The sequence below is a fragment of the Protopterus annectens genome, chromosome 14.part0 (genome assembly GCF_019279795.1).
Source record: "Protopterus annectens isolate FY-2018-M chromosome 14.part0, PAN1.0, whole genome shotgun sequence".
Lineage (NCBI taxonomy): Eukaryota > Metazoa > Chordata > Ceratodontiformes > Protopteridae > Protopterus > Protopterus annectens.
In genome coordinates, this window is record NC_056748.1 from 50,612,352 (window position 1) to 50,633,237 (window position 20,886).

Genomic DNA, 20,886 nt, shown 5'->3' on the forward strand with positions numbered 1-20,886 from the left:
TTCAGAGCCATGGGATTCGGACTGCCCTGTATGTCGGACAAGGCACAAAGGAAGCTATAATGTTAAGTTGTCATTCTCGTCTTCATTCTTGCTGGATGGGTTCGGAGCCGATCCTCGGCTCCGACTCGGCCTATACTATAGCTTGAGAGCTATTTTTACCGGCTCGAGGCAGCCCTATAACCCACAATACCATGCGCTAACTCCCCAGATCTCATTTGCCGCTTCGCTGCGAGGTTGTCTGTTTTTACTGGCTCAGGTCAGTAAAGAGATTTATTCTATTAAACTAAATTTTCAGGTAGTTTTTCCAGTTAGTTACCCTTGTTTAGGTCCCTACTAATTGCCTTATTCATACAACCCTTTTTGTAGCCCTTCTTCCCTTCTTTAGTTAATTTTTATCTTTGGGCCTACGGGCTTTACCTTAGTTTCACCACCCCTTACAGTGTCTGTGTGTGTGGATTTAGTCAGTTCCCTTAACTTTTTTTTTAATTTTAAGTTGAGTGTGTGTGGACTGACTGTGTTTACTGTGGTTAGGACTATGTCCAAAGACACTAAGGTCTCGGGATTCAAGAAGTGTGACTCGTGCTGTCAGAAAATGTCTCTGACAGGCGGTCACACTTCTTGTGTCTATTGCTTGGGGCCTTTACACCTGCAGGACTCTTGTTCCATCTGTCACGGTTTTAGTTCGAGTCCTGCATGAGAGGCATAATAAGCTCATCTTAAGGGGCTTGTTAAAGCCCGATGACTCCCCGTCCAAGTCTGGCTCGGGGAAGTATTCAAAAACCGCCAAACCCTCGGCTCCAGCTTCTGAGTCGAGGGCTGGCGTTATTGAGATGGCTCCGACATCGGTTCCATCCGGATCCGAGGTGGGCAAAGTGGTATCCGCTCCGAAACCAGCATCGGAGTCGACCCCAGCGCGCAAGCGCTCTAGGTCCCCCTCGCTAGATTCCGTCCGATCGGCTCCGAGATCCCCTCTCCTAGCGGAGCGGAGTCATAGGACTCACTCATCTAGGTCATCCAGGCTCTCCGACCACGACATCGAGAGGGTGGTCAGTAGGCTCATAAAATCTCAGGCACTAGCCCAAATGCTCCAGAGCCCTTCTCACCAGACTGTGGCTCCTCCGGTACCGCTATCGCTTCCTCCTCCGACTCACCTCGAGTTCGGAGCCGGAGTTTGTCGGAACTGTAACCTTACCCACTTCGTAGCCGATACTCCCACCTTCGGCTCCGGTGTCGTTGGCTCCGACCTCTTCATTGATTCCGTCCGTGGAGAGGTCTGGGCGCCGGGACTCCATTGTCGGCTCCGAGGGGGCGAGTGGCATTGGACCCTTGTCCGACCCCGCTCTCCCTGTCGGAGCTTCAGCTCTGGTTAGTTCGGCCCCGACATCATTCTCGGAGCCATCTCTGTCGGTGCCAGGGGCGGTTCCGGTCTCTTCGGAGCCGGGACTACCTTTGGTATCTGATAGGGGAGCCTTCGAGGTGATGAGGAGCGTGCTGGACCCAGTGTCCACTCCAAGGTTAAGTTCTGCAGCTCCTCCCTCTACAGTGCCTGTTACGGTCTCTGGCCATCCTCCTACATCTGACAGCAGAGATCCAAAGTGTAGGGTACCCACCGTGGGTGTCTCCACCTCTTCCAAGGGCTCCCCTGAAGTTTCAGGGGAACCCCCTAGGAAAAGAAAGTGCAAGAGGAAGCACATAGACTCCCCCCGAGTCTGTCACGTCGGACACCGACTTGGATGAGTCGGAGGGTTCCCCCAGATCCCCCTCTGAGGATGTCTCCTTTTCAGACATCCTAGAGATCCTAAAACAGAGGGGAAATTGGTCCACTCTTAAACCTTCTGAGGATGAGTCGGTTTACCTTGACGCTTTTGGATCTCGCCCATCCACCTCCTGGGTGTCTCCCCCTTTCGACCCACTAATGGAGGTAGTGGCTAGAAAGGCGTGGGCAGCTTCTGATTCAGTGGAACCTACCCCTAGGAGGCCTTCTAAATTTATTTCTGCACCAGAGGACAAATCCTTTCTCACCAAAGGCGTTTCAGTTGATGCTATGGTGGTAGCAGCAGCCACTAAGAAGGAATTGGCTGATCCTTCTGTACTTGTTCATCCTCCTAACAAAGAGTCCAGGACCATGGACAGGTACGGCAAGCGGACATTTGCTTCAGCGACCTTTACTATGCGTTCGCTGAACTATGTATGTCATTTCACCCGCCTTCAGAGAGACTTGCTCAAAGAGCTGGGTGAAACGGTACAGGATCCTTCTGCTGCGGGGTATCAGGACAAGATAAACTCCCAGCTGGCCACCCTGAACTCCATTGTTAACTCCTCCATGCTGCTTATCTCTTACGCAGCCGATGGAGCGAGTAGGGCCGCTGGCACAGGTGTTGGTTTGAGACGTCACGCTTGGATGCGACTCTGTAACTTTGCCGATCCCTTCAAGGCGTCCTTCACCAACACTCCCTTTGATTGTTCAGAATTGTTTGGACCTCAGGTGAAGAATACCCTCACCAGATGCGAGCAAGATGGTAAGACTCTCTCTGCCGTAGGAGTCCATTTTTCCACACCTTCTAGACCTTATCCTAAGGGACAGAGGGGTGGAAAGATGTGGTTCCACAAACCACAGGGAGTCGTGCCTGCCGCACGTGGTGAATTTTCCCCTAGAGGCAGAGGGGGGAATAATAACAGACGCCGCCCCAGGGGCAGAGGGGGTCCACAGAACCAGGGTTCCAGGGAATCTTTCCCTGACCAACCCTTTCAGCTTCCCTGAGAAGCTGCCCAACTGCCTGCCTTCGGAGGCAGTTGGGGGAAGATTATCTCTGTACCCGGAAGCCTGGCAATCCCTCTCCCAAGACACATGGGTACAGAAGATCATATCCGAGGGTTACAAAATTCTCTTCACTTCCCCTCCGGTACAACCGCCAAGACCCCTACCAGACGTACCACCCGCACAAAGGGGTCAGGCTCAGCTAGAAATAAAAAAGCTGTTAGAAAAAAGAGTCATCCAGGCAGTCCCAGCAGATCAGCTAGGATCCGGAATCTACTCCAGATTCTTTTTGGTACCAAAAAAGACTGGAGACTGGAGACCCATTTTGGACCTCAGCAGATTGAACAACTCTGTGCGAAAGACAAAATTTCGGATGGTAACACTGCAGTCCATTCTACCCTTTTTGGGCAGAGACAACTGGATGTGCTCCTTAGACCTCCAGGACGCGTACTATCATATAAAGATACACAGGCGCTCCAGGAGGTTTCTCTGCTTCCGGCTGGGAGCCAGTCATTATCAATTCAGAACCCTGCCCTTTGGTCTCACCACAGCCCCCCGGGTGTTCACCAAATGCTTGGCAGTGGTCATGGCTCACCTGAGACAAAAAGGATTCCAGGTGTTTCCATATCTAGACGACTGGCTCATTTCCGCTACCATCAAGCAGCATCTTATAATGGCCAGGGATTACACTATTCAACTTTGCAACAGTCTAGGTATTTCTATAAATTTTGCAAAATCCTCCTTGTCGCCTTGTCAATGTATAAACTTTATAGGCGCCGTATTAAACACCACAGAAATGTCTGCAACATTACCACCTCAGAGAGTGACAGACATAAGGCGGAATGTTCAGTCCCTGTTTCTGCCCAACAGAGTTCAAGTCAAGCTAGTATTGAAAGCGTTAGGCCTCATGGCAGCGGCAATTCTTCTACTCCCATTAGCCCGCTTCCACATGAGGCTCCTTCAGTGGATGCTGTTTTCTCAGTGGTCCTTTCAACAGCTACCAATGACTCACAACATTTTGATAACCCCATCTTGCAAGAATCATCTTTCCTGGTGGATGGTTTCCCCTCAGCTTTTTCAGGGCAGACCCTTTGCCCCCCCCCCAGTTGCCACGGTGACAACAGATGCCTCCCTGATCGGGTGGGGGGGGGCATTATCAGGGCAGGACAGTCCAGGGCACATGGCAACAATCAGAACGCCAACTGCACATAAATGTCCTGGAGATGAGGGCGGTGCTTTTGACGTTGCAAGCCCTTCAGAGCTCTCTTCCCACAGGGACTATAGCAATTCAAATGGACAATATGTCTGTGGTGTGGTACATAAAAAAGCAGGGCGGAACAAAGTCCTACCCCCTATGTCGAGAAGCACTCAGACTTTGGCAATGGGCGATTTCCTCTCAACGGTTTCTAATAGCAACGCACATCCCCGGGAAGTCCAACGTCATAGCGGACAGATTGAGCAGAACTATCCTCATGCCTTACGAGTGGTCTCTAAATCAAGCGGTAGCAGACAGAATATTTCAGAAGTGGGGCCAGCCTTGCTGCGATCTTTTCGCAACTCCTCAAAACAGCAAGTGTCTCGACTTCTTCACACTCTTCCCTCTACCAGGCCAATCCCCCAGAGACGCTGTTGTTCACGATTGGCCCCGGGGTCTTCTATATGCCTTTCCTCCCTTACCATTGATCCCGCAATTAATTCAGAAAGCAACCGCATTGAGATCCAAAATGATCCTCATTGCCCCGTTTTGGCCTCGACAAGTATGGTTTCCGTTCCTGCACAGTTACCTACTGGAACAGCCTTGGCATCTGGAACCCCTTCCGGATCTGTTGACCCATCTCACGGGCAAGCTGCATCAGTCTCTTCATTCCCTCAACCTCACAGCTTGGTTGCTCCACTTCCAGCCATAGCCAGGCTTCCCCTTAGTTCTCCTCCTGTTCGTGATATCATTCTGGCTTCCCATAAGTCCAATACTAGGAAGACATATGCGAGTAAATGGAAGCGTTTTTCGCACTGGGCACAAACTAGGTCCTTATATCCTTTCCATGCACCCATTCATAAGGTTCTAGACTTTCTGGCGGAGCTTTTTCATTCAGGGTCATCGTCGGCCACTATCAGGGTACAATTAGCGGCCATTGCTAATTTTCATGTTGGTCTCTCAGAAGCAAATATTATGTCCCACAAACTCTGTAAAACCTTCCTCAAGGGCATCTTTCTGCTTAGACCTCCAGTTAAAGATCCACCTCCACAATGGGATTTGAGTTTAGTTCTAACCTCATTGATCCTGCCTCCTTTTGAACCTGCAGCTTCTTGCTCCCTCAAGCTTCTTTCTTGGAAAACTCTGTTTTTAGTAGCCATAACATCTGCCAGAAGGGTATCGGAACTTCAATCCTTGTCTGTCCGTCCCCCTTATTTAGTCTTTCACAAAGACAGGGTAACTCTCAGAACAAACCCTTCCTTCCTACCGAAAGTGTCCTCGGAAGCAAATCTAAACCACTCCATTGACTTTCCTGTCTTCTTCCCAGACTATGCCAACAGGGCTGAACAGAAATTACATTCATTAGATGTTCATCGCCAATTAAGGTATTATCTAGACAGGACAGAACAACTCAGAAAGTCGGACCAGCTCTTTCTCTCTTATGCTGCAGGAAAGAAAGGGCTTCCGGTATCGAAGGTTACTCTTTCCAGATGGTTGACATCTATTATTACCTTTGTCTATGAGTTGAGACACAAGCGACTTCCGTCTAGGCCTAAGGCTCATTCAACCAGGGCACTATCAACATCAACGGCATTTCAAGCAAGGTTACCGTTAGATGCCATATGTGCAGCAGCTACATGGGCTTCCAAACATACCTTTATTGCCCATTACAAACTTGATATAGCCTCCAGAAATAGAGCTGACTTTGGTTCCACTGTACTCAGGAGTCTGTTCCATTGAGCCATCCAGGACTAAGATGCTAGGGACGCTGTCCCATCCAGCAAGAATGAAGGCGAGAATGACAACTTAACATTAAGAAGTTATGTTCTTACCATAACGTTCCATGTTAGTTGTCTTCTTCTCGCCTTCTTTCTTGCGTCCCTCCCTCCTGCCCCCCTAGCCTGGATAGACTTGAGGTCTCTGAGTCCTTCCATTTCTGGAGATGCAACATGTTACGGTTTCCCCGTATCCTTAGTGTTACTGGCAGGGAGCCCGTACTTGCAGTGAGGATTATGATATTATATTTATACTATGTCTTAGCTTCCAAACGAGATCTGGGGAGTTAGCGCATGGTATTGTGGGTTATAGGGCTGCCTCGAGCCGGTAAAAATAGCTCTCGAGCTATAGTATAGGCCGAGTCGGAGCCGAGGATCGGCTCCGAACCCATCCAGCAAGAAAGAAGGCAAGAAGAAGACAACTAACATGGAACATTATGGTAAGAACATAACTTCTTATTCCTTGACTTTGAGGATGCCCTTGACGAGCCCTGTTCTGGCCTTTTCGGAGCAGAGCGAGTCTAGTACCAGTGGCATCAATGCAGGGTCCGGGGGTCTGGGATTGTCCTTGTCCTTTTTGGAGCCATCTCTTCCCTTATTCTCTTCGGCACTCAATTGCTCGGGTCCAGTCCATTCTGGGGGCCCTAGATCTAGTGCAAGTCCTCCCCATTTTTCCTCTGTAGTTTTGGCTCCGCGGGAAGTGGAAAGGGCTTCTCCTGGTCCTTTGGCCTTCCAGATAGTGAAGAGAGTTTTCTCCTGGGTTGGAGATTTGACCACACAGGCTACTAAGTCTGCCCCTTTACCTCCATCAGATCCAGGCCTTACTGTCTCTCATCCTGCCACAAGTCTTCCCATCCCAAGCAGCCTGCAAGATTTCCCTGCTCAGGAGAGATCCCCTTCTTCCGATACTTCCCCAGAATACCCAGCTGAGGAAGTCCCTTGGAAGAAGATGTACAAAAGGAGGCACGTGGACTCCCCCTTCGAGTCTTTAACCAAGGATATTGACTTCGATAAAGGGGAAGGATCCCCCCATCACCACCTGAAGATGTCTCCTTCGGAGGCATTTTAGAGATCCTGAAGCAGATAGGTGGGTGGTGTGCCCAACGTTTTTCCTTTGAGGAGTTAGTTCTCTTGGAGGCATTCAGGACGGGCCCATCTATGTCCTGTTTAACCCCCTCAGCAGATGCCCTGGTAGACTTAGTGTCTCGCCATGCATGGAAAGAACTGGACACCATTGAGCCCATATCCAAGTGGCCCAATAGGTTTCTAATGCCCCCTGCAGACAGGAAACACTGGAGTAAGGGCCCCTATAGTTGATGCTGTCATGGTGACAGCAGCCACAAAGAATGAGCTGGTGGAAGAAGCTGCCATTGTCCATTCACCGAACAATGAGTCCAGAGTGTTGGACAGAATTGGGAAGAGGGTTTACATCTTAGCAATCTTTGCACTGAGGTCGTTAAACTATATGGCTCATTTCAGTCAGCTCTAGAGGGACCTGCTCAAATAACTTTCAGCTTCTCTCTGAGTCCATGCCTGTAGAAGAATTTAAAAAAGTTTATTTCTTGCTGTCCATTCTTTCGCCTATCACCAACTCATCAATGTGGTTTATCTTCCATATCACAGAGGGCACCTCTAGAGCAGCCGGTCCAGGACTTTCCCTAACCAGGCATGCTTCGATGAGGCTATGTGATTTTATGGAGCCCTTTAAGGCATTGTTTGTCAGTGCCCCTTATGATGGCTCCTGTCTTTTTGGGGTTTCGGTTAGAGACACTCCTTACCCACAACAAGAAGGATGGGAAGGCCCTCTCTGCTGTTGGAATCAAGTTTTCTACCCACTCCCCAGAGGTCCTACTCCAGGAACCAATGTGGGGGCAAGAAAATGTGGTTCTGCAATCCCCAAGGGCCTTTCCAGGACCCACACGGAGAACCCTCGTCTAGAGGCAAGGGGGAGAGTTTGATGGCAGACACCGCCCTAGAGGCAGAGGGGGCAGCAGAACCAGAGTTTTAGGGAACCCCCTCCTGATAAGCTCTACCAGCTCTCCTGAAGCACTGCCCGACTGTCCATCTTCGGAGGCAGTTGGAGGGTGACTAGCTTTGCACCCTGAAACTTGGACGTAATTGAATCAAAACCATTGGGTGCTAAGCGTAATATCCAGAGATTATTATAATCCCTTTTCTGTACCACCTCCAAACTCCAAAAGCCTTCCCGATGTGCCACCCAGTAAAAGGGAACAGGCAGCACAGAAAATCTGACAACTGTTGCAAAAAAGAGTCATCCAGGAGGTCCCAACTGAACAGAGAGGGTTTGGAACGTACTCCCACTTTTTTTTTGGTGCCACAAAAGACAAGGGACCTAAGACCTATCCTGGATCTCAGCAGATTAACAGAATACATGAAGAAGGCGATGTTCCAAATGGTTATGGTTCGGTCCATTCTGCCACTGTTGCACAAGGATGACTGGATGTGCTCAATAGATCTCAAGGACTTGTACTATCACATCAGAATAGATGCTCTAGGAGATATCTGCACTTCCGGCTGGGAGCCAATCACTACCATTTCAGAGCACTGCCCTTTGGATTCATCACAGCCCCCTGGGTGTTCACCAGTTGCATGGCAGTTGTAGCTGCTCAGCTGAGGCTCGGGGGATTCCAAGTGTTTCCATATTTAGACAATTGGGTCCTAACCTCTCCCATGGGGCATCAACTAATCCAAGCCAGGGACTACTTACTCCAGTTATCGCACTCCGTGGGCACCTCCATGGACATGAGCAAGTCCACCCCTACTCATGTTCAGAATCTAGAGTTCGGAGTTATGCAGCTCAGCACAAAAGATCAGGTAGTTTCTCTCCCTCTACATCAAATAGCCATGAGGAATCAGGTACAGCAGCTTTTAGCCCTGCAAGCCTCCACAGTTCGGTTGATCCTGCAGGTCCTAGGGTCCATGTCTGCAGCTATTCTTTTAGCTACCCTAGCCAAGTTTTTCATGCGGGTTCTATAGTAGATGCTAGCCAATCAGTGGGCCATTCTGTCTCAGCCCTTGTCCATTCACATCAGATTGACTCCCATTTGCAGGTGTCATATCAGTCGGTGGATTCAGTCGGACAATGTTATTCTTGGCAGACCATTTTTGAACAACCCCCTGATAGCCACCGTGACCACGGATGCTTCGCAGTTCAGGCGGAGGGGCATTACAATGGGAAGATGGTCCAAGGTACGTGGGCACCTCCAGAGACCAGGCTGCATATCAGTGTCCAAGATAAGAGCTGTCCTCCTAGTGTTTGCATGCCTTTCACGACGTTCTCCCCGTGGAGACTATTGTGGTACACACTGCCAACATGTCAGTTGTCTTGTAAATCAACAAGCAGTGAGGAACCCGTTTTTACCCTCTCTGCAGGGAGGCCGTGAAAGTGTGGGAATGGGCACTATCTTCAGACCGCCTTCTAATTGCAATGCATATCCGGAGGAAAAACAACGATCTGGCAGACACACTCAGCAGATCGCTCCTGATTCCGCATGAGTGGTCCCTCAACCAGTTAGTAGCAGACATTATCTACAGCAGTTGGGGTCAGCCTTGCTGGGACGTCTTTGCCCCTTCCTTCAACAACAAGTGCAGAAAGTTCTTCGCTCTGATCCCTTCTGCGGGGGAGTCCCTGAGGGATGCTGTAGTCCACGATTGGCCTCTGGGTCTCCTGTTTGCTTACCATCCTCTTCTGCTCATCCCGAAGTTTCTTCTGAAGGCAAGCAGGTTGAAGAGCTCAGTCGTCCTCATTGTCCCCTTCTGGCCTCATCAGGTGTGGTTCCCCTTCCTCTGGTCTCATCTGAAATATCCTCCATGGATGCTAGAGCCCAGTCAGGACCTTCTTTCTCACCCATCAGGTATGCAACATCCAAACCTTCGATCCCTCAAATTGACCTCTTGATTTCTCCACTTCCAACCCTAATGAGACAGTCCAGGCTTCAGTCCTCGGTTTGAAAAATTCCTGTGGCATCGCAAAAGGCTTCCACCAAAAAATGTTTACAGTGATAAGTGGAAGAGATTTGTTAGCTGGGCCAAAAGCAGGAACATCAACCCCTTCTTGGCACCTATTTCAGATGTGTTGCAGTTTCTCAGGACCTTTTTCGATGAAGGTGCTAGCTTCTCCACTATCAAATTGCAGTTAGCTGCTATTTCCAATTTTCATACAGCAAGTCAATCACATTCTTTGCTCATGATCAGGCTATCCAAATCCTTCATGAAAGGTGTGTTCTTATTAAGGTCTCCAGTTAGGGATCCTTCCCTTCATGGGAACTTAACCTTGTGCTGCAGGCATTGACACAGGGACCCTTTGAACCAGCAGCTAGTTGTGACATGAAATTTCTATCCTGGAAGATGGCCCTTTTGGTGGAAGCTACTTTCACAAAAAGGATTTCTGAGCTTCAAGCTTTATCCTCTAAACCTCCTTACATGCTGTTCCATAAAGACAGTGTCCTTATGCACTAATCCATTCTTTATGCCTAAAGTAGCTACAGAGAACAGTATCAGTCAGTCCTTACAACTGCTAGTGTTCTTTTCCAATTTCTCTGTCAAAGAGGAATATGTCCTTCATTTTCTTGACATTCATAGACAACTCCATTTTTACCTGCACAGGATCAAACGACACAGGAAGTCTGGTCAGATTTTTATAACCTTCTCTTCTAATAGACTTGGACAAACGGTATCAAAAAATTACCTTGGCAAAATGGATTTCCGACTGCATTTCATTCATTTACTTATCCAAAGGATAGGAATTTACCAAGAGCTCCTAGGGCACATTCTTCCAGAGCTATGGCTACTTCCTCGGCTTTCTTTTCTAGAACCTTCATTGATATCTGTGCGTCAGCTTCATGGTCTAATAATCACACCTTTATGTTGCATTACAAGTTGGATGTTATTTCCAGGAGCAGGGCCTCCTTTGGTTCAATGGTGCTCCTGCATATCCTTTCATGAGGGCCACACAGGGTTGACATATCTGGGGACCCTGACCCTATCGTGAGGAAGAATGAAGGCGACAACATCATTTTAAAAAGTTATGTCTTACTGTAACTTGGCATCAGTGTTGTCTTCCATCATTCATCCTCACTTTCCCACCCAACCATCCTCCTGCCCTTTCTTCTTGAGGAACCTGGATCATTAATGAAGGGACTATTATGCCCTATCTCTGAGCCTCTTCTGCTGGTCTTTGATCTCTGAATGTTGCATGTCTGGATTTGGCAAACTTGATCTGAGGTAGTTGGTGGATGCAGGGCATTGTGGGTATGAGAGACGAGCTTGAGAGTTGGATCCAAGAATGTGGCCAAGATGGATCTGAGGGTTGGATCTGAGACCCTATCTTGAGGATGAATGAAGGAAGGCAACACAGATGCCAAATTATGGTAAGACATAACTTTTTATTAAACAAAACCTTCCATATCTTTATCACTTTCTTCACCCCTAGGTCTTCATTATCTATGGCAGCGAAATTGTAAGTGAAGAAATTAAAAGGCACTGAAGAGTTCTAGGCACTAAATAATGTCTAGTGATATCACAGAGAGAAATATATTTCTAAGATAAAGTTAACTACGTTGGAGGGTGTCATTTTCCTTGAAGTAAATAAAGTAATATTTCTAGAAACTTACAGATAAATGTGAGTGTGGGATGAAAACTGTGGCATGCATTGTATTTGCTTAATGGAAGTAGCTTGTTGTACTTGTTTGAAATGCTTGGCGGTGTAGATATTGTGTTGCTAAGTGAAATTTTGTAACACTGATTACAGAAGGCAGTATTAAAATGAGTACTTTTGTATTACTGTTTTTTGTCTGCTGCTTTTTGCCCCCACTACCTGCCAGTTATAAGCCCTTCACTACTGGTCAGCCAGTGTATTCATTCTCCCATCACCACAAGAGTCAGCCAAGCAGGGCCTTCAAGTAGACAACCATCAGGAGTGGCTTGAGATTTTTTCATTTTGTTTTTCTCCTTACCTCCTTTGGGCCTGTTGAATGACAACTCATGGGAGGGATGTTCAGTGGGCATCATTACTGCTCCTCCCCTCACTTCCAGAAGTGGATGACATCAGCAGTAGTGCCCTAACCACCCACAGGAGGCACTGTGCTGTTGCATTCCCAGTCATCATCAAGACAGTCAGCTTGCATGTGTGCCTGCCTCTCCCTCGATAAGCAATCTTGTCCTTCATGCTTGCACTAAATGCCTCAGCCATGTTATCTCTAATGTTAGTACCCCACATCCTTTTTATTTCCAGCCTGAACCGGAAATGGCCTGCTGAACTTGGTGCTCTAACCAAATTAACAAATTAGAAGTAAAATAAAATGCTGACTTTTTTTATGGTGTTTGTTACGAAGTCACTCATTCATGTATTTTTTAAGTAGTAAGCTCTGCTCTCCCAGTGCCGATGAGCTGATAAGGGTGGTAAAGAAAATTTTCTCATATTGTCTTATTTTTTTTTTCCACAGAGAGAAGTTGGAAAACCAGTTTGAGAAGGAGGCCAGATTTCGTCAGTTAATGGCTCACAGTTCTCATGATTCAGCGATAGATACAGACTCGTTGGAATGGGAAACGGAAGTTGTTGAGTTTGAAAAGGACAGGGTTAGTACTGTGTGTTAAATGCTCCTAAGGAGTTTGATTTCTTTTTCAGCTGTGTAGATTGAGGTAACATCTCAATTTCATTTAGTGACAGTGGCGTATCTACCTGTGCTTTTGGCAGCAGTTATTATCGGTGTGCTGTAAATTTGGATTACATGCATGTAATTCATTAATATAATTAAAGATACGAAAAAGGCCTAAGAATGTGTCCATTAGGAGCTTCTGATCTGACAGAAGTGGGTCTACCCTCTGCAACTCAAAGGAGTAAAACAAAGACCACTCTGTTGTCGAAAGTTTCCCAATCTGTGTAGTACCATCTCCTACCCAACACGACACTGCACTGCTCTCCCTTTCTAGATCTTCTTTGTTGCATAAAGTGCTTGTTTGATCTCCTGATTGTTTCAGGCTGCTTATTTTCAAAACTGTTTAGTAAAAGTCGTCAGTCTTTTCTTCCTAAAATTAGTTTTGATGTTTTCATTAAGTGCTTTCTTATTGTTTTTTTATTGTTTTTTTTTTCTTGACAGAGTTTGCATTTAATATTTGGGCATAGGCCACCAAAATGTTAATTAAGATATATATATATATATATTTTTTTTGTATGTATGTATCTCTTCCCTTGGCCTGTTTTCAGGCTCATTATACTTGCTTTCTTGCATTGTATTGTGTTTGTTTAATAAAAACAGAAAAGTTTAATAATAGTAAAAGTATACCATTCGTGAACTGCAGTAGTATGCTGCATACATTTTTTTTGCTGCTGTAGACTGTTCAGCTTTTCCTTTCAATTTTTCTGTAAATATCATTGTTTAGATTATTCCGTTTTTCCCTAAGAGAATTATTCTGCAAGTTGAATGTTTTAAGCTGTTTTCCTATGGTTCTGTTTGTGGGTGATTGATATTGTGTCATAATGGAGCATGGTTTTCTAGAGTGTTGGTGTGGAGAGAGAAAAATATCTCTACAAAGTATGAATAGGAAATGTATATCCCTGCCAAGTCTGAGATTTGTGCAGAGTTTTCTTCTTAATCACTTTGGCATAGATAAGATTGATTATGGATGTGTTTATGTATGTTTATACAGGCATTCTTTTTCTGTTTAGCTTCCGGTTTATAGGATTGTGAAAGACCTTCTACTGTAGGTTCAACACCAACATCTTTTTCTGCCTCAAAGCAAACCATAGTAGAATCGTTAACAACAAAGAACAAGGCACCTGAGAGACCTTTCATCTCTTCTCCAGTGTCTGAGGTGGTTTTTAAGATAGTGGAACCTTCTGTCAGTGAATGTTCCTATAAAATTATTTAAACAAGAGTACCTTTAATTACTTTAAAGTTGTAGAGAAGGCTGCCTCCATGTTATGTTACAGGTTCCTTGTACCATTGGCTTGGTAGCAACGAGTCAGCACTGGACAGAGAGAGTCAAGTCGTTTTTTAACATCTTTATTAAATTACTTTATAAAAAAGTATCTTATAATCACTTCATTATAATTATTTAATTATTTTCATTCTGTAATTACTTCACTGTCTCCTGTTCAATATCCATTTTCAGCTGGTTCTGTTTAACTAGACTCTTATAAGTTTTATACTAGTTAATATTTTACTGTATTGATTTTAACTGTTATGTTTTTATTAACTGTCCTAAAGTCACAATTCTGTTTATTTACTTTTATATGTATGTATATTTATTATTTTTTGATTGTCATGTCATTATTAGTCTTATGTATGTATGTATGTACATTTGTTATGTAAATCTTTCATAACTGCCGTCTACTCATTCTGTAAAATGGAACATTTCTCCCTGGGCCTCCACTGAAAGTGGGACTTTGTGCCCAGCCGGACTTGCCTGGTAAACAAAACCAATAAGTAAATAAATAAAGACATACATAGGTACTCATACATTAATAGAAAGGAAACCACAGAAACACTTTTTATTTTCATGCAGTATATAATTTTAATATGCTGCAACACTGTGGTGCTGCGGTAGCGTTGTCACCTCACAGTAAGACGTGATCCTGTTCGATTCTCAGCTAGAGCGTCTTCTTTGTAGAGGCATGCGTGAATGGGCATACCTTTGTTAAAGGTTGTGCGTCAGGGACGGCAACTCGGCACGTAAAAATCTATTGCCAATCATTAGCAGACTGGAGTTCTGCTGTGGCGACCCCTAACTGGGAAAAGCCAAAAGACACAACAACTGTAGAAATTGCTCAGTTCCTGTTTTTCCTTAAATCTCACTCCTACTCCTGAATATTGTTCTGTATTTACTGCTCCCACAAATTCCATTTACTTCTATGTAATGTTTTCCTTCCATTTTCTAAAGATCTCACCTCCAGTTCTTTTATTTCCTTTACAGTATTCAGTACTTCAGTCATGGTGTAGATTTTGATTTCTGTTTTCTTAAAATTGCATTAAAGTTAAGATGTTCTTCTTGTTTTATTATTGCAGTCCTAACTTATGGAATTTCCACCCATGGAAGCCCTTGGCCGGCCTGACTACCAGACAGTTTTCTCCTCCTCAGAAAGACAGTGGACACCTTGTCCGATGTCACAATGTCTGGATATAAAAGAAGTCAGCTTGGCACAATGACCTCATTTCTTTCTTGCCGTCGGAGCCTGAAGCTCAGCACCAAGTGTTATTGGTTGGTCCACACCAGAGAAAGAAGATGTCTGAACTTAACTAGCCTTTTGGGGGACTTTTCGTGTGTTTTTTTTAGCTAATGTCCGAGAAAGTTAATAACTGTCTCCGCTGTAGCAAGCAGATCTCACACTGGGACTGTCATTCTTTTTGTGTGACTTGTTTCGACTCAGAACATGACATTTCTAACTTTCAGTTCTGTGTTTGCTTTAATAGCAGAACAATCAAGCGCAGAGCTGAGATTTTAGCTAAACATTTTAGTGAGTCATTAGGCCCTTCACATACTGTGTTGTCCACTGGTTAAGCTGAAGTTGATCTCCCTAGGCGTAAAAAAGAAAAGCGCCTCAGACAATGCTCATTCGCTGTCTGTCAGTCCTCCTAGACTTATGATCATTGAAGAAGGTGAGGCACTTTCGCAGCCCCCTTCAGCAACTGAGGTCATGGCACAAGCAACTGTAGAGATCCATTCAGAGTCAGATACATCTCTGGGTCTCTACTTTCTTACAAGCTGAAGAACTTAGCTTTTTGGTTGAGTCCAGGGCCTCTTTGCAGGTTACAGCTTCTGATGACTGCTCTAAAACTAATGACGGTTCCTCTCATCATAAGGAGACTGCTTGACCCACCACCACTGGGAGTCGGTTGTTTGCTGGGTCCTAGTGTGGATGATGCCTTTATTCCTAAGCCTAAGGCATCACACAAGAGCTTCATCCACTTTGCCCTATTTTAGGCCTATCGGCTCCCACATTCAGGGCTATCAATAAGATCTAGTTAGGTCAGCTGAGGATTTGATTTCCTTGGACAGATCCAGACTTCTCCCTTCCTCTGAATCATAGGTTCATAGGTTCATAGGTTCATACTAGGCTATCTGCCCGAGGGCATTTACAAGCCTAGCCCATAGTTTTGTGGCTTACGCCACCCCTTTAGTATGGGGAACTATACCCATTATTTTGCTGTGCCTCTGTTGAGCAGTGACACTGAGGTAATCCCTGGGGTATATCTGCGATCTCCCATCCATTGGTCAAGATTTCTCTTGAACAAGGCCAGCGAGGTGCTCTGCCTCACATATACCGGGATTTTATTCCACAGCATAGGGAGTCTTTGGGTGATGAATCTATCCCTCCAGCACGTCCTATTAATAGCCGTGTCGAGGTTTAAGTCTCCGCCTTGTGGCTCTGACGGATCTAGATTTTTGAGGTGAAGCATATTCATCAAATCTGGGTTTGACATGGCCTTGTATGTTAGGCAAAGATCACCTCTGAGCAAGCGTGCGACTGAATAGAGCTGGAGTTCTTTCAGTCGGGCAGCATAGGACAGATGTTTGAGACCCTTTATCCTTTTGGTGAGGAACTTTGTGGCCTCTCCAGCTGCTGCAAGTGTCGGGTCAGATACATTCGAATGGGGCATTGTACTCAATCATTGGTCTGATGAGTGATGAGTATAGGGAGACTATGACCTCCCTTGATCTAGATGAGAATCCCTTCATGATAAGGTGGGCAATGTAGAAGGTCTTCCTAACTACTTTAGCTACATGGGTGTCGAATGACAGACTACTATCAACCTGGGTCCCCAGGTCCCTGATAACTTCTTCTGTACTCAGTGGATTGCCACCTATTTGGTAGCTAGGGTAACCTTGTTTTTCCCGAAGGGTATGACTATGCATTTTTGGCATTTAACTTTAGGCCATGGCTCTGGCACAAGTTATCCGCTTCTGTGAGACCCTTCTGAAGGATATCTGTGTCAGATGTGTTTTCTACTATGGCGCCCAGTTTGCAGTCATCTGCAAACTTTGTCAGCCATAACCCTCCTGTGTTTGCTTGTACTGGAAAAGTAGATGCCAAACAAGAGTGGGCCCAGGACTGAGCCCTGTGGTACACCACTTGTGACAGGCTTTGAGTCTGACATGGCGCCAGCAACTCTGACCCTGTGGGTTCTGTCACTCAGCCAGTTTGCAACCCATCTTGTGATGTATGGGTTAACATTTAAGCTGATGAGTTTTTCAATGATACCCGAGTGGGGTATTGTATCAAAGGCCTTCGCCAGATCGAGGTAGGCTGTATGGACTGCCTTTCCCTCATCAATGGCTTTGGTGACTGTTTCGAAAAAGACAACCAAGTTTAGAAGGCATGATCTGCCTTTGACAAAGCCAAACTGGGATGGATCCAAAGTCTGCAAATTCCCTATGTCTTTATTTATGAGGTCCATTATGATCCTCTCCATGGCTTTGCAGATAAGACTTGTCAAGCTAATGGGCCGGTAATTTCCAGGGTCGGTGGAGGCACCGCCTTTGTGAAGTGGGACCACAGTTGCAGTGCACCACTCCCTGGGCGTATCCAGAGGTAAGACTATGATTAAACAGCTGTCCTAGCTGTGGGTTTAATTCCTCGTTGAGTTCGTGGAGCACACAGCCGGGACACCATCAGGTCCCATGGATGCTGTGTTTTTGCTTTGGAGAGAGCAGTTCTCACTTGGGCGTTGGAGATGTTTGGGGGCTGCAATCGCTTGGTATAGATATCTCTCCTTTGGGGAGGGGAGTTTGCACTGAACCTGTCAGCCAGTATGTTGGCAATGTCTGTAGGATCAGTAATCTTCACATCATTTTGAACTAGTTCTGAGCATATCTGGGAGTTTCCTCCCAGGTTTCTAACATAGCTAAAGAAGGCCTTATGATTGTCTTTTGAGTCTTTAGCTATTTTTCTCTCAAAATTTGCTTTGGATGATTTTATGAGAGCTCTTAGTTTTTTACTTATAGTGATCAAGGGTGTCTTACCTTTTAAGGATTTTGCTCTATCTTATAGTAGCTTCCTCCTTTTGTTGTAGAGTTTGTTTATGGCTGGGGTCCACCAGAGTGGACGCTTGCCTTTGGTACAAAAAGTCTTTGTTTTGCTTGGGATTGCCTTATCCATGCAGTCCTGCAGGTGCTGGTAGAAGGCATTTGTAAGTGATTCAGCGGCTTGAGTACTGTTTTCCGTCGGCTCGGGGGCCTTAAAGGAGACCACACTAGTCTTTAGAAGTGTGAAGTCGGCTTTCGAGAAGTTCTTTACTGTGGTCTTTTTATTTCAGGTGGGTGTGGGATGAGGACCTCCAGCGAGATTAGTTTGTGATCTGATCTCACCAGTGAGGGGTATACTTCCGGTGTTGAACATTGTGCTCCCATGTTCGTGATGATGAGATCAAGTATGTTTTCTCCTCTTGTGGGGATGGTGACTAGTTGTTCCATGGCATTTGAGTTTATGAATTCCAGGAACTTTTGGGCTAGGGTGTTTGGGCTTGAGTAGTGTTCCCAGTCTATATTAGGGTAATTGAAGTCACCTAGTATGATGGTGTTTGGTGATACATTTATCCCTCTAGTGTTTTCAGGAAGGCCATGTGAGGTTCCTGAGTTTGTGAGGGTGGCCTGTAACATGCTACAATTTGCAGAGCAGTCTTGCCTATGGTTAATTGCACCTGGATGGTCTCCGATGCATCGTGCGTTGCCACCAGTCTTGAGGTGTGGGTGTCTTTGATGAATATGGATACCCCTCCTTTCTTGGTATTGTCCGGATTTTGGGGCCGGAACGCATGATAAGAGGTAAAACCTGATAGTGCTGGGGTGCTCTCAGGAGCCTTGAACCAGGTTTCTGTCACTGCACAGACATCGATGTTCTCCATACTGAGAAGGGCCTCGAGTGCGTGCATTTTGAGATTTAGACTTCTGGCATTGAGCAGCATTACCCTTAGTTTTTTCCTTTTTGTGTTCTAGGGTGGTAGGTTTAGAATTTGAGCCTTGCCTAAAAAGGCACTATGGGGTGGCAAGAGCCTTTGCCAATATCCGAATCCCAGGGTGACAGGTGCAAGCCGTCCCTCAAGCAGCGTGGCTTGTCCAGCATGTCATCCCAGGCAGACAGACATTGGATCCCCTTTGAATGACACCAGAGTTTAAGCCAATTGTTAAAGCTGATCATCTTATCTCTGTATTGTGGCATCATTCTTGGTGAAGGTAGGATACTGCTCAAGGTCAGGGTCATACCTGCCTGGGCTACATAATCAGAGAGCTCCTCAATGTCTCTTTTCATGTAGTCCAAGGAGGTACGCCTCAGGTCGCTTACACCAGCGTGGACAATGACTGAGTCATATTTGTACCTGCTGTTGAGAGACCTGAGTGCTTGCGTTATGTGGCGGATTCTAGCACCCGACAGGCAGCTTACTGTGACCTTCTCCTTACTCAGTCTGGTGAGCCCGCCGCCAGTGTGTCTGACTATGGAGTCACCAATGACTAGTGTGTCTGGCATTGTGTTTGGCCTTAAGGGCTGTGACTGTTTGACACTCTGACTGTGAGTTCTATGTGTTGCAGGTGTTGTGTTCTGAGGTGGTGGTTGTTTGGGTGTCTGCTTTGGTGGCCTCTGCTGTTTTGGTAGATTTTGATCAGAGCCGAAAGTATGTCTTTGTGTGTTTATGTGTATGATTTGAGGTTGTGATGGTACTATGTGAGACTGGGTCTATAGTGTGTGTGGTAACCTTCTCCTCCTGACTGGTCTTGCCAGTCCTATGTTGAGAGAGCTCAGCCTCCAGTTTGGCCGTATAGTTGCATCTCTCGCATGTATTTGTGTTTTGTGGGAGGAGGAGAGGGTTGTTCAGTGTACATGAGGCAATTGTAACATTGCCTCAATATTCCCAGGTTCACCAGCTGAGCAGGAGAGGACACTAGCAACTGATCCCTCGACATGCTAGAAGGACTAGACAAAAAACTTTAAAAGAGATTCCGGGGACGGAGTGACCGAGAAATGGGGTTTGCCTTTTGGGGTGCTATCTATAAGAGTGCCGTATCAAGGTAATAAGTACTGTAGGAGCAAGTGCTAGGTTTAACAGATAGAGAAAAGTCTACTTGGAGTCAAGTAGAGATGATCTTTTAGGTATTAGAGAAAGTGCTAGTAACAGGGATGCTTAAAGGTAAGATTGAAAAGAATGCACTCTGCAGTGTGCACTAGAGAAGTTAGATATGAAAGTAGGTAACTTGAGTTTTACCTGTTTAAAAAGTTAAGGTTTAGTGGAGAGTTACTATTTTTAAAACAGCAAGATGGACTGAAAGGGGTGGTTACTTTTGTATTTTGGTACTATGAAATACTGTAGGATGGCCAATAAATTTAAATAATTGAAGGGGTAGGATTTCAAAAGTGTGGTTTTGTGATTACTCACATAAGCCAGTGAAAGTAGAGAGAAATTAGATATATGGTCAGATTAACATAAGAGGCGGGCAACTAGAAAGACAGTGGTATTTAACAAGACAACTTAAATGGGTGGGAGGGAGGGGAAAAATTCTGCCTGACTCAGAACAGAGAGAGCTGTGGTCTCTTTTGAAGTTTTAATATGCTGTTAAACAGAATGCAAGCAAAACACAAGGTAAAGAAAACAAACTACAGTATTCAAAATATAGAAAGGCAATACAGAAATACAAAAATAACAGCAAACTAACCTTTCCTTCACAGCAAAGTGTAGCAGAGTCTGGATGAGCCTTTCTGGTAAAGCTCTGAAATGTTTTAGTTTACTCCTTAAATAGAAATTTTAGTTCCTAGCTCCACCCCCTCTGTTAACAAGTGATTAACCTTAAGTGACCTTTTCTGTCTTATGAATGAGTCCTTAATTAATCAGTTCTTATTTCTGCCTGACTCAGAACAGAGAGAGCTGTGGTCTCTTTTGAAGTTTTAATATGCTGTTAAACAGAATGCAAGCAAAACACAAGGTAAAGAAAACAAACTACAGTATTCAAAATATAGAAAGGCAATACAGAAATACAAAAATAACAGCAAACTAACCTTTCCTTCACAGCAAAGTGTAGCAGAGTCTGGATGAGCCTTTCTGGTAAAGCTCTGAAATGTTTTAGTTTACTCCTTAAATAGAAATTTTAGTTCCTAGCTCCACCCGCTCTGTTAACAAGTGATTAACCTTAAGTGACCTTTTCTGTCTTAT

The 20,886-nt window shown here is 45.5% G+C and overlaps 1 protein-coding gene across 1 annotated transcript in view; it reads left to right on the forward strand.

The window, feature by feature from the left end:
- DLG5 (discs large MAGUK scaffold protein 5) overlaps window positions 1-20,886 on the forward strand; it is a 3,463,687-nt gene that overhangs the window by 1,114,804 nt on the left and 2,327,997 nt on the right. Inside the window, exon 12 of the mRNA XM_044055764.1 lies at window positions 12,193-12,325. Coding sequence (XP_043911699.1) covers window positions 12,193-12,325 — 133 coding nt within the window. The remainder of the gene's footprint in view (window positions 1-12,192; window positions 12,326-20,886) is intronic.